This window comes from Mastigoproctus giganteus, chromosome 8 (assembly GCF_048544385.1).
Source record: "Mastigoproctus giganteus isolate SK-2022 chromosome 8, ASM4854438v1, whole genome shotgun sequence".
Lineage (NCBI taxonomy): Eukaryota > Metazoa > Arthropoda > Arachnida > Uropygi > Thelyphonidae > Mastigoproctus > Mastigoproctus giganteus.
Window position 1 is genome coordinate 149569948 of NC_143582.1, and position 14033 is coordinate 149583980.

Genomic DNA, 14033 nt, shown 5'->3' on the forward strand with positions numbered 1-14033 from the left:
ATATATATATATAAATCCATCAACTGCCAACTCCCCCCCACAAATCTCCTCTCCTTCGGCCCATGCACTACATTATCTAGTACTAATACTAACCAGTACCCCTACTTATATAATATAACACACTTAGCATTAGCATTAGTGGGGCGAAGACAACTTAGTTGATTTCAACCCTTCTAAAACTCAGTCTTGTCTTATATCTCGCAAAAAGGATTCTTCTGCTCCTATGCTTATCTTTAGTGACATTCCGATTTCTAGGCAAAATGATATATCTCTTTTGGGGATTACCCTGACTTCTAATCTCTCTTGGCACAAGCACATTACAAATATTGCTTCCTCTGCATCTAAAAAACTTGGATTTCTCTTTCGCTCTCAGCGTTACTTTTCTTTCAAACAGCTGCTCACTTTGTATAAATCGCAAATCCACCCAGCCATGGAATATTGTTCCCACATATGGGGTGGTGCCCCCCAAAACCTCTCTCAGGCTTCTTGATTCCATTCAGAAGAGTGCAGTTAGGTTAATTAATGATTCATCTCTAACAGAGTCTCTCCACTCGCGGTCTTATAGACGTACTGTTTCTGCTGCATGCCTCTTCTACAGATACTTCCATGAGCACTATTCTTCTGTATTGGCTTCTATAATTCCCGCTCTCTCTCTTTCAAAACAGTCCGAACACGTGCCGCCACCAGCCAACATCCATTTACTGTCCAACTTCAAACTCACAGAACCAACTTTTCATCTTCCTCGTTTATTCATTCAACTGCCGTTTTCTGGAACAACCTTCCTTCATATGTATTTCCTGAAAATTACAGTCTACAGAAGTTCAAGTCCAATGTCAACAAGTATCTTCTTTCATCTTCTCAATCTCCAACCCAAGCATGGTACTAAGTACTATAGGTTCTAATACCTCTCGTGTTTGGGGTTTACATAAAAAAAAAAAAAAAAAATTGCAAAGGCACATGATACAAGAAAGCAAACTTATATAGCATCAGCCAAAAAGAAAAAAAAAAAAAAAAAAAAAACACATCCTCATTTCACCCATTCACTCGCTCCAAATGTTTGTCAAGTTCTGCCTTGAATCTATTCAAGCTATCAACTTCTACAATGATAAATGGAAGTTTGTTCCAGCAATCAACCACCCACTGGCTAAAGGCAAACTTCCGTACATCTATCCTACAACCGTCTTTCCTCAGTTTGAATTTATGCCCTCTCAGACGATTATTCTGAGCAAGAGGAAGAATCCCATCAGCATTGAGCATGCTCAAACCATTCAACGCTTTATACTCCTCAGTCAGATCACCTTGCAGGTGCCTAGTCTCCAGACACTGTAATTTGCAAAACTTAACCTTTCTTCGTAAGAGCAATCCTTTGTTCCGTTCACTAATCTTGTTGCCCTTCTCTGTACTCGTTCCAACAGCTTTACATCCTTCTTAAAACGAGGTCTCCAGAGCTGTATACAGTACTCAAGGGGCGCCTCCGTAGCCAGATGGGAAAGTGCAGCAGAGCATAACACATGCTTCTTGATTATACCGGAATTCTATCCCGTTACCACCAAATACGGAGGATACGGAAAGGTCAGGGAATGACCATTGCATATTCCCGGAGCAATATGGCCTTAGTTGATAATGCTCCAAATAAAAAACAAACAATAGCCTGACCATTGCCGTACACAAGGGGTTAATCACCTTTTTATCCTTGCTAGAAAAATTCCTGTATATCATTGACAACACACCATATGCTACTCTTGTAGACCGTCTGCACTGCTCAGAAAACTTCATATCTGCCTGCACAATTACTCCCAGGTCCTTTTCATTCTCTACAATTGTCGGTGTAGTACCACAGAGTTGATACGTTACTCTGGAATTACTGCTTCCCATATGTACTTTACATTTGTCAATGTTAAACTTCATTTGCCCCCTCTCAGCCCATCTGCTCAACTTTTCTAGATTCTGTTCCAGCAGTGTACTGTCATTAACAACCCTGCCAACCTTCATATCATCTGCAAACTTGGACATTAAACGTGATATACCATCATCAATATCATTTATAAATACAGAAAACAACAATGGACCAAACACTGAACTCTGAGGGACTCCACTAATAACATTAGTCCACGAAGAGCAGTGTCCATTGATCACCACTCTCTGTCTTCTCCCACTCAACCATACCTTTATCCTTATCAGCAATTTGCCTCCAGTGCCACACTGCTCCAATTTGTGCAGCAGTCTTCCATGTGCAACAGTATTAAAGGCTTTTCTAAGATCCATATATATGATATCAAAGTTATTCTTTGCATCCAGTTCCTTTGTGACTACATCATAGTATCCAATAAAATTAGTCAGACAAGACTTCCCCTTAACAAACCCATGCTGTGTCCGAGCTATAACTGAAGTCTTGTCTAGACGATCCTGCAATGCTTCTTTAACCAGTGCCTCCATTAATTTCCCTGGAACAGATGTTAAACAACAGGTCTGTAATTACCCTTTGTGTCCCTTTGAACCTCCTTTGTGGATTGGGGTCACATTTGCACATCTCCAGTCCATGGTTACTTCCTCTGAGTCCATGGAAGCTCTCATAATTATGGCTAAGGGTTTGCTTACTTCCGTTGCCGCTTCCTTTAATATAACTGGATAGATTCCATCCACCCCAGGTGCCTTTCTTATGTTTATCTTCAACAATTTCTCCTCCACTTTACTCTCAGTTATTACAAGATTATCTAGCTTACTGCCAGAGTTGAATACACCTCTGGCTTTCCCCTCCCTGAATAACTCCTCATGTGTGAATGTCGATGCAAAATATTCATTCAGTTTGTTAGCTACCTGAGCAGGATCAACAACAGTTGAACCATCGATATCAAGTGAACCAATCTGATTCATCCCCTTCCTTCTACAGTTTACATAAGTAAAGAACTCTTTGCTGTTTTTCTTTGATTCCTTTGCCAAAGATTTCTTGTAATCTGCCTTTGCCTGCCTAACCTCCTTTGTAACTTGGTTACAGACCAGCTTATATCTATCATAGGCTTCTGTGTCACATGTTAATTTATATGTATCCCATGCATTTTTCTTCTCTGTCACATGTCTAATTAGTTCATTTGACATCCATTTAGGCCTAAATCTTGAACAATATTTCTTTGTTGGTAAGAAAAGCCTATTAGTTTCCAAGATTAATTCTTTGAATGCTTCCCATTTTGAATTTGCTGTTGGTAACATCATCAGTTGGTTTCACTGTATAGAATTTAAATACCATCTCAGACCACCGTAGTCACCTTTACGAAAGCAAAAACCCTACCCTCTACCCTTGATGGTAGTTACCTCTTTGAGTAAATCCCACTTCAGCACACTGTTATAACTACTACCTAGTGGTTCCTTTATCTGAAGATTCTTGATGCATGAAGAATCACTACTGATAATCAGATCAAGAGTATTACTCCCTCTGATTGCCTCCTGAACAGGCTGCTGTAGAAAATAATCATCCAGTAAATCCACAAAAGCCTTGCTAGTGTGTGAGTGACCAACCCACAAATTCCAGTCAGTATCTGGGAAATTAAAATCCCCCATTATAAGACACTCTTATTTACTGGCCCACTCTATTTCTCTGCACAATTTTCATTATACTCATCAGATTCATTAGGCCTATAACACACACATACTCTCGTTTTTCCTTTCCCAGTGCTTATGTCACACCAAACAGGCTCAACATTGCATTGTCCACCAACATCAATTGGATGCACTTCCTTAGATTTTATGTGTTTCTTAACTAACAACATAACCCCTCCTCCCTTTCTGTCCTGTCTATCCTTTCTGTACACATTGTACTCCCCAAATTCCAGTTTTGCACTTCTTATGTCTGTGTGACACCATGTCTCTGATATCCCAACAATATCTGCCTTTGATATCTTGACTAGCACTTCAAGCTCATTGAATTTATTAACTATACGCCTAGCATTGGTGTACATGCACCTGTTTCTACTCTTAGTTACCCTAACACAGCCCATATATTTACTTGTTCCAGTATGACTCCCAGCAGTCCTGGAAATTTTCATTGCCTTGCTTTCCAGGCTGCTGCTCAATTGCATTTCAATAGAAGTAGTGCAAGAATCACTTTTACCTCTACCAGCGGCTACTGTTAATGTATTAGTCCATGTATGCCCCCAAGCTAGCAGTTTTCCGACCCACCTAACTCTGCCTCGATAGCATCGGGAAACATTCTTGCACCCTTTCTATTTAAGTGTATCCCATTCCTGTAGAAGCAGTCTCTCCTGTTAACAAGCAAAGACCAGGTTGAGAAAAATTCTACCCCTTGAGCCTTGCACAATCTCTCCAGGGCCGAATTGATCGACAAGGCTCTCATCATATACTCCCTCCTATCGTGTCTGGGCAGAATTGCACACACTTTTAAATTCAACCCTAACTCGCGGCTTTTTTTCAGCATTGTCTTGTACTTGTTAAGTAATTCTGTTGGTCTCCTACTCTTAATATCATTAGTGCCAACGTGTACAACAATATCACCCTTTGTGCCCTTAAAGGATGATATCTGCCCTACAACGTCATCAACCTTTGCCCCTGGCAGACATACCCTGGTCCTATTCCATCTATCCTTTTTGCACAATATTATATTATATTACTTATACTAATACTTACTATTACTAACATTTGGTGGCAGATGACTCTCATCAGTCAGTGCAATACCACCCCTTTGCTCATTGATATTTGTTCTGGGTTTGCAAGGTGGTTCATTAAGTTCTCTTGCTGTCTCTACCTCCCCAGGTAGATCTGCACTAGAAAAGAGAATGGTCTGCTAGAATTGAGTTGCAGCCTGGTAAACACAATGAAGTAAAAAGTCATTTTGTTGTAAGAAGCAGTCTTGCTTCCACTACTTAATATCAAACTGGGACTGATCAAACAGTTTGTTGAAGCATTGGAGCCTCTTGAAGTATATACAAACTGTGCTTTCAAAATTGTCTCATGCAAAAGCGAAAGTTGGAAAATTTATTAGTCCACAAGTTAAGGAGCACCTGAAGACTAGATACCTTCAAGGAGATCTGATTTGAAATGTTTCAGGTTTTTAATGGATTGAGTAAGCTCATTGCTGATGGAATCCTTCCTCTTGCTCAGACTACACACGTGGAGGGATGGCTGTAGAATATATGTACAGAAGACAGAAGTTTGCTTTCAGCCAGTGGGTAGTTGATTGTTGGAACAAACTTCCATCTGGTGTTGTTGAAGTGTTTTTTTTTTTTTTTTTTTTCCACTGATGCTGTATAAGCTTGCTTTATCACATTACTTGCCATTACTAATACTGATGCAATAGTATTAGTAATGGCAATCCTTTCTTCTTTGCTTCTCCCTATGAATTGTAGGATCTCACTCAAGAGCATCAGTGATTGCAATTCTAGATACCACTTAAGTCGGGTATTCTGTGGATGTGTTTGGGCTTTACCTGATTTTGGAAAAGCCAGTACAATTGAGTGGCACCAAGCACTAGAGTAGAAATATTCAGAGAAGATTTGGTTGAAGAAAAATAGCAAGGAATAAAAGGTATAAGCAGATGTTGATTTCACAAAAACTGGAAGACAAAATGACTGATGCAGAAGAAATGCTTGCAATTCATTTTGCTTTGTGGTGGATGGTTTTTCATAACACTAGGAATGAAAAGTATAAAGTTTTTGTAAGCTCTACAATCAAATTCTGTCTTATAACCCCGGGGTTCCGAGCCGAATATCATCATTCTTCTTTTTTCTTGGTGATTCCCTTCTACTCTCTCTCTCTCTCTCTCTCTCTCTCTCGCTCTCTCGCTCTCTCTCTCTCTCTCTCTCTCTCTCTCTCTCGCTCTCTCTCTCTCTCTCTCTCTCTCTCTCAGGGTAATTCAGAAAAAAAAATTTTCTTGGCTGGTGCAGCATAAGCCTCAGGCTTTCTTGCACCATATGACTAATAATAATAGTAATATGAACAAGGATTAATGTAATCAGTATTAATAACATTATCTTACAAATAATTTTTATGCTTATATTTAACCATTTCTTAGGGTTAAATATAAGCATAACCATTTCAAAATGTGCCAAAATCAGCAGTGTCATTGGTTTTTCTATATTGTCAGTATTTTGACACAACTGAAGTTACATATTTTTGCATCAGTTATATATATTATGTAACTGTATACAAATACTGTGAGAGGAGGTCCTGGTATTTATCTAGTGAGCTCTAAGAACAATTTATCATTACAAAATCACTTCAAATTATCATCAGCTCATTGTTTTGATTGTGAGTAAGGATGTACGACACTTCCTAAGCAACCTGACACATGTTCAAATAGTTGCTCAAAATCCTTTGAGAGCTTCCATGAGAAACATTTAACCTTCTTTAAGTTATCAACACTCAGCCATAGAGTGGTAATGATGCATGAATTGTCCAGCCATTTCAATTTTTTTTTCTGTGTATGAGCAGCTACAGGTCTTCCAACTTGGTTGGAAGACCTGTAGCTGTTCATCATCTGCTAAACTTTCCATTCCCTTTTTGAATTTATAATACCATGCAACTACAATAAAAGATGTTCAAGTCTTCTACAAAACCTAATTCATCATTTCCAGTTTTTCACAAGCAGATTTCTCTAAGTATTAGCAAAATTTGATGTCTTCCATGATATACCAAATTTCACATTTTTCACAATCAAAAGCTTTGATAAATCAAATGCACATCAAAAAAAAGGATGGGGGTTCTGAATGATTAACTCACTGGTAAAGAAGCATTTCAGGATCATCTAGACAAGACTGCAGTAATTGTTAAGGCACAGCATGGGTTTGTTAAAGGTAGGTATTGTCTGACCAATGTGATTGGATACTATGATGTGGTCACAAAGGAACTGAATGCCAAAAATAATTTTGATATCATATACTTGGATTTCAGGAAAGCTTTTGATACTGTTGCACATGGAAGACTGCTATACAAATTAGAGAGGTATGGCATTAAGGGTAAGCTGCTACAGTGGATAAAGAGATGGTTGAGTGGGACACGACAGAGTGGTAATCAATGGACACTGCTCTTTGTGGACAAACGTTATTAGTGGAGTTCCCCAGGGTTCGGTGTTGGGCCTATTGTTGTTTTGTATATTTATCAATGATATTGATGAAGGTATATCAAGTTTAATGTCCAAGTTTGCAAATGATACAAAGGTTGGTGGGGTTGTTAATGACAGTAAAGACAGTATGCTACTCCAACTAGATCTAGATAAGTTGGGCAAATGGGCTTAGAAGTGGCAACTGAAGTTTTACATTGACAAATGCAAGGTACTGTATATGGGTAGCAATAACCGAAGAGACATGTACCAACTGTGTGGTACTACACTTGGGGAAGTGGAAAGTGAAAACGACTTGGGGATAATTGTACAGTCAACTATGAAGTTTGCTGATCAGTGCAGACGGGCTGCCAGGGCAGGTCATGAAGTCTTGTCAATGCTATATAGGAATTTTGCTAGCAGGGACAGGGAGGTGATTATCCCATTATACAGGGCAACGGTCAGGCCACACCTAGAGTACTATGTACATGTCTGGAAGCCTCATTTTAGGAAGGATGTAGAGTTGCTAGAACGAGTACAAAAAAGTGCAACAAGATTGGTGAGAGAAACAGAGGTGTACTCTTACCAAGAAAGACTTAGATTCTGCAAATAGCAGTACCTGGAGAGTAGGCACCTGCAAGGTGATCTGATTGAGATGTATAAGACCTTGAATGGGTTGAGCAAGCTGAATGCTGATGGGATTCTTCCTCTTTGCTCAGATTAAGAACCTGAGGGAGCACAGTTTCAAATTGAGGAAAGACTTGTAAAATAGATGTGCGGAAATTTTCCTTTAGCTAGCAGGTAGTTGATTGGTGGAACCGACTTCCATCTTTTGTTGTGGAAGTCAATAGTCTAAATAAATTTAAGGCTGAGCTGGACAGGCATTTGGAACAAATGGAAGGGTGAAATGGGAGGGGGGGTTTTTTGGCTGATGCTGCATAAGCTTGTTTTCTTGCATCAATTGCCTCTGCTAATGCTAATGCGAAACGCAAAATTTGATATCGGATTGTGCAGCATTTATTCAGTATAGTATTGTGTGACCAGTCCAACAACTTTGTGTCTGTACTACATATGCTGTATACATAGCATAGCATATGTAGTACAGCCACAAAGTTGTTGAACTGCTAATTATTCTGCTAATAAAAGGTTGTTTATTTAAACATAAATCAGTAGCAACTTGAAATCCAGTGATGAAATATTTCCATAATGTGAGCAGTAATGAAAGATGTCTGCATTCAAAACAAATAATTATAGAATAAAGGCTTCAAGAATACTAAAGCTTTTAAATGGTGATGATTAGAACTGATAAAACACTGCCCTAGAGTGATAGCTTTCACTTCCCTATGGTTCATAAGAAACTCAGAAGCAGACATCTGAATTATGGTACACATTACAATTAAATAGTAACAAGCAGTTTATTAGAAGTGCAAGACCAAAATAACTTTTAAGTTGCTTTGTGAGATGAGATTAATGCATTTTTAAGGATTTGTTTAGCATGGATTTGTTAAGAGGTAATCTTGTCTGACCAATTTGATTAGATACTATGATGCAGTAACAAAAAATAATATTGATATTTGGTTGTCAGAAAAGCTTTTGATACTATTGTATTTAAAAGACTGCTGTACAAATTGGAGCACTGTGGCATTAAGGGCAAGTTACTGCTCTGAATAAAGCAATGGTGAAGTGGAAGAAGACAGAGTTGTAATTAATGGACACTGCTCTTTATGGATTAATGTTATTAGTGGAGTTCCCCCAGGGTTCAGTGCTGGGTTCGTTGTTATTTTCTGTATTTATTAATGATATTGATGAAGGTATATCAGGCTTAATGTCTAAGTCTATAGATGTTACAAAGGTTGGCAGGGTGGTTAATGACAAGGTAAGATACTCCAACAAGATCTAAAAAATTAGGCAGGTGGACTGTGAAGTGGCAATTGAAATTTAGCATTGATAAATGCAAGGCACTGCATATGCATAGTAGTAATCCCAGATTAATAATCCATTTGGAAGGATCCAAATGGATTAACAACTAATGAAATCGACTTCATCCTCACTAACAGAAGATACATTGTAAATGATGTTACCGTCCTGAATAAGGTAAATATTGGAAGTGATCACAGAATAGTAAGATGCACACTTGATATAGATGTAGGAAAAGAAAGGAAAAAACTGACTCGAGTAAATAATACAAAGGTCTTTGAGATAACAGAAGAGGAGAAAAAGCAGTATGTAATGGAACTTAAGAACAAGTTTGAGCTTCTGCAGATGGCTCAAGACCAAGATATCGACGAGAAATATTACAACTTTCTGAAAGTGATAAAGCCCAAGAAACCTATAGGGAAAAAGAAATCCAAAGAAGAAAAAATTAGTCAAGAAACACTTATGATGAACCGAAAGCGACAAATGAAGAGCAAGATAAACACTGACAAGGAGAAAAGTGAGTATACTGAGTTATGCAAAGCCATTAGAAAGAGACTCAGAGAGGAGATAAGAAGATTTAACACAAGAAGTGTAGAACAAGCATTAAGGGAAAACAAAGGACTTAAATCAGCAGCCATGAGCAGTAACACAAAAAGACAAATGATACTGAAACTGAAGAATACCAATAGTGTACTTATAAATAGCAGAGAAGGCATAATTCAAATCAGAAGACTACTATAAAGAATTATACAAGGAGCAAGGGAATGATGCCAGCAGTGGGGAAGATGGATCGCAAATTAGTAACACATACGACATACCTAATATTCTTCCTGATGAGGTAGAACATGTGTTGAAGAAAATGACGAATCAGAAAGCCCCGGGGGGAATATGAAGTTACTGTAGAGTTGTTAAAATTGGAAGGAAGAGACATGACACAAAAACTGGCAAGACTCTTCAAAAATGCATTAGAAAAGGTGTGACACCTAAGGAGTGGAATAATGCAATCATAGTTTTGCTGAATAAGAAAGGAGATAAATCAAAAATTGGAAATTATAGACCAATTAGCTTGTTATCCCACATCTACAAGTTGTTCACAAGGGTCATTACTAACAGATTGGAAAGAATACTTGATGAGAATCAACCGAAAGAGCAAGCTGACTTTAGGACAGGATTCTCAACTATGGATCACCTCCACGTAATATCACAGCTAATGGAGAAAGTAAATGAATATAAAACACCATTATGCCTGGCATTTGTGGATTATGAAAAGGCATTTGACTCCATGCAGCATAAGGCAATGTTTCGGGAACTGGAAAGACAAGGCATAGATACCCCATATATTATGATTTTGAAGAAAATATATTAGACTAGACAAAGACAGTAGCAAATTTAAAATCAAGAAAGGAGTTTGACAAGGAGACACAATATCTCCGAAGTTGCTTACTGTGCTGCCCTTGAGAGAGCTTTCAGAAGATTAGACTGGTCGCAGAAAGGAGTCAATGTGACTGGATCATTCACGATTTGCAGATGACATTGTAGTCATAAGCCACGATCCCAAAGAATTAGAGGAAAATCTTAATCAGTTATGCACAGTTATTAAGGATTTTGGACGAAAGATGAATATGGCTAAAACAAAAGTAATGATGAACAAGTATGCCACAGAAAGGGACATAATGATTGAAGGAGCAGTAATTGAAAAGGTGGAGTCATATACTTATCTGGGACAAGTCATTAGCTGTAATAATGATAAATGGCTGGAAGTCAAGAGAAGAATAAATTTTGGATGGATAGCATTCAGGAAATATAGTCACATACTGAAGAGCAATATCACAGTTTGTCTGAAATGTAAAATAATGAACCAACGTATACTCCCCACCATGACTTATGGAAGCGAAACTTGGGCACTCACCAAAAGAATGGAAGAGAAGGTGAGAACTACACAGCAAAGAATGAAATGAATTATATTGGGAATCAGACTGTTAGATAAGAAGAGAAACACATGGATTAGGCAGCAAACTCAAGTAAAAAACATTCTTATCAAAACTAAAGAACTAAAATGGTCTTGGGCAGGACACATAGCTCGAAGACATGATGATAGATGGACTAAGAAAATAATAGAATGGTACCCAAGAGGAGCTGGAAAACAACAGCGGAGATGGATAGATGAAATTCATGAGTTTGTGGGTAGTAAATGGATGGCCATCGTACAAAACAGAAGAAACTGGAAAGTTGCTGGAGAGGCCATCCTGCAGTGGATCGAAAATGGCTGATGATGATGAAGAATCCCAGATTAACATACCAACTATGTAGTACCACACCCTAAACTAGTGGGGTTTTTTTTTTTTTTTTTTGGTAGTTGTTGGCGCACCGGCTTCTGTGGCCATAGTGCACCTCCCAAGGATTTTTGCAGTACTTTGAATCAAGGCCGAGGCGGGATTCGAACCCGCAACCTTTGGGTTGCCGGGCAGGCACTTTACCCACCCGGCTAGCCCGGTCGGCTAAACTAGTGGTAACTCTGCTGATATGAAGATCTCTAAGCAGTGCAGATATGCATCTAGAAGAGTCCATATGGTTTTCTCAGTGATATACAAAAATTTTGCCAGCAAGGAGGTGATTATCCCATTGGTTAAACATCAACTTGCATTGGCATACATGTCTTGAGGCCACGTTTTAGGTAGAATGTATATCTGCTGAAACTGTGCAGAGAAGGGCAACAAGATTAGTGAAGAGAATAAAAGGGTGATCTTTCCAAGAAAGGCTTCAGTTCTGCAAATTGCAGAATCTGTAGACTACACACCTGCATGGTGATTTGATTGAGGTGTTTAGGGCTTTGAATGGATTGAGAAGTTCAGTGTTGATGACATTCTTCCTCTTTCTCAAAGAGGAAGAATGTCATCCTTGAAACAGTGACTAACACCAACTAGATATTTTGCCTTTGTTTTCACAAAGCTGAAGACAAAAACTAACACAGATAGTAGTGTTTGATCTCTTAGACCCTTTTGTGTACAGTTATGAAAAATAATTAACATATTATTATTATTATTAGCCATATGGTGCAAGGTAGTCTGAGGCTTATGCTGCACCAGCCAAAAAAAAAATTTCTTAGTTACCCTGAGAAAGAGAAGTAGAAGGGAATCGCCAAGAAGGAGAAGAATGATGATATCCAGCTCAGGACCCTGGGTGTGCCAAGCCCATACTCACCAGATGTGAGCCCCTGGGGATTATCATTTCAAAATTACCAAAATAAGTCTCTGTGTATAATCAGGAAGAGAGATAATTTTAACCAGTTAAAATAATTAGTGAAAGGTTCTTTGAAACATGCAGGTGTCTGGTTACTTTTGGTGATATAATATATATTAGTTACTTCTATGCCAACCGGGCTAGCCAGGTGGGTAAAGTGCCTGCCTGGCTACCCAAAGGTCGCGGGTTCGAATCCCGCCTCGGGCTTGGATCAGAGTAAAATGCAAAAACTTTGGGAGGTGTATTATGGCCACAGAAGCTGATGCGCCAACAACTGACAAAAAAAAAAGAAGTTACTTCTATTTTCAAAGCTTTTTGCTTTTTTTTTTTTTTTTTTTTTTCAGAGCAACACCTGTGAGGTGCATCCTGAGCACTAAGAAAAATATAGTTAATAAAGAAGAATGGTCACGCTGTACCTCACAAGTGTTTTCACATGATTGCCCTGCAAAACCATAAAATGTCTCTTTAAACCAAAAACTGCTCTTAATTTCTTTGTCTATAGGAAGGCCTTGTACAGCTTTTATACATGAGCTAACATTGGCTAATCAGTATTTTGAGGTGACACCTATGAGTATAGCATGACTACTACTACTATGATAATATAGAAGTAGAAGGCTTCTATATTCTCCATACCATGGCCCCAGGTGGTAAGAATATCTTCAATATCTACAGCTTAGGCATATTGGGGTGGTTGGATAGGTTGAGATTTTTAAATGAGCCATTAAGATCTCTGCAAAGATGAAGGACAGGAGGTTCCCCCATCCTGAGTCCTTCCTTTTGGAAATAGAACTAGTCTTCAAACCATAAAACAAAGGTCATCAAAAGACATGATAACATGATGGTCTCTAACTCTGTCATGTTATCATCTCTGGAGAGCTATCATGTTAATGAGATTGAAGATGTCTTCTCAAAGAAGGGTGTAGCTTTCTGCATCCTTCTCTAAAGAAAGCAATATGTTCTGGGCGAGTCAGGCTAGTTTTAATACTAATAATATTCAGAAAAGTACTGTTCATAATATAATCATATATTTTTATCCTACACTACCAAAATAATATAGAAATACAAAATAATTAAATTTGGATACCGGAAAAATTTTCTAAAAAAGTGAATTTCACTTAAGTGCATGTTTCTTAAAAAACAGACTTTTTTTACTAATTTATCTTGAACTAAAGAGCTCAGAAAAATGTGACACCTCAGAAGCCTACTAGGATAGTGGAAACAGGCCACTTGTTAAAATATAATACTTTTTTTTACAAATTTTTAGGGTATTGAAGATTATTTAGGAGATATGGATTTCAAACTTGCAGGAACAAAGAAAGGAATCACTGCATTACAGGTACAATAGAATAACCAAAATATTAGCTTCAATATAATAACTTATTCTGTTGTAATATACACTGGCAGACAAAAACTGCATCACTTTTGAATTTTGCAAATAATGTGTTTTGCATTGCATTGTGGGTTGCACAAATGTTCGAATTGCATTTGTTAGATGGGATATATATCTGTGAATGAAATCCAATAAAAAGACTCCACCTGATATACCTAATTGCCATAAATATCTTCTCAAAGGGTAAAATGCGTAATTAATGGAAATATGAGAAATCATGTAAATTGCAATTATGACAACCAAGCATACATTTTATTCCATTTATGTGTACAAACAGAAATGACAAATTAAAGTAATAGTATTATGTACTGTAAATCAGCAAAATAAGTCCTCGATATTTTGTTGTTCCTCCTCGAGCTGCAATTACAGCCTTGCAACGATCTGGTATAGAGTTAATCAACTTCTGGATATACAGTTGCCCAATTTTGCGGTACCATG

The 14033-nt window shown here is 38.0% G+C and overlaps 1 protein-coding gene across 1 annotated transcript in view; it reads left to right on the forward strand.

Annotated features, from left to right (window-relative positions):
* PNPase (polyribonucleotide nucleotidyltransferase 1) overlaps positions 1 to 14033 on the forward strand; it is a 389999-nt gene that overhangs the window by 264799 nt on the left and 111167 nt on the right. Inside the window, exon 16 of the mRNA XM_090380364.1 lies at positions 13470 to 13541. Within this exon, the coding sequence (XP_090236490.1) occupies positions 13470 to 13541 (72 nt within the window). The remainder of the gene's footprint in view (positions 1 to 13469; positions 13542 to 14033) is intronic.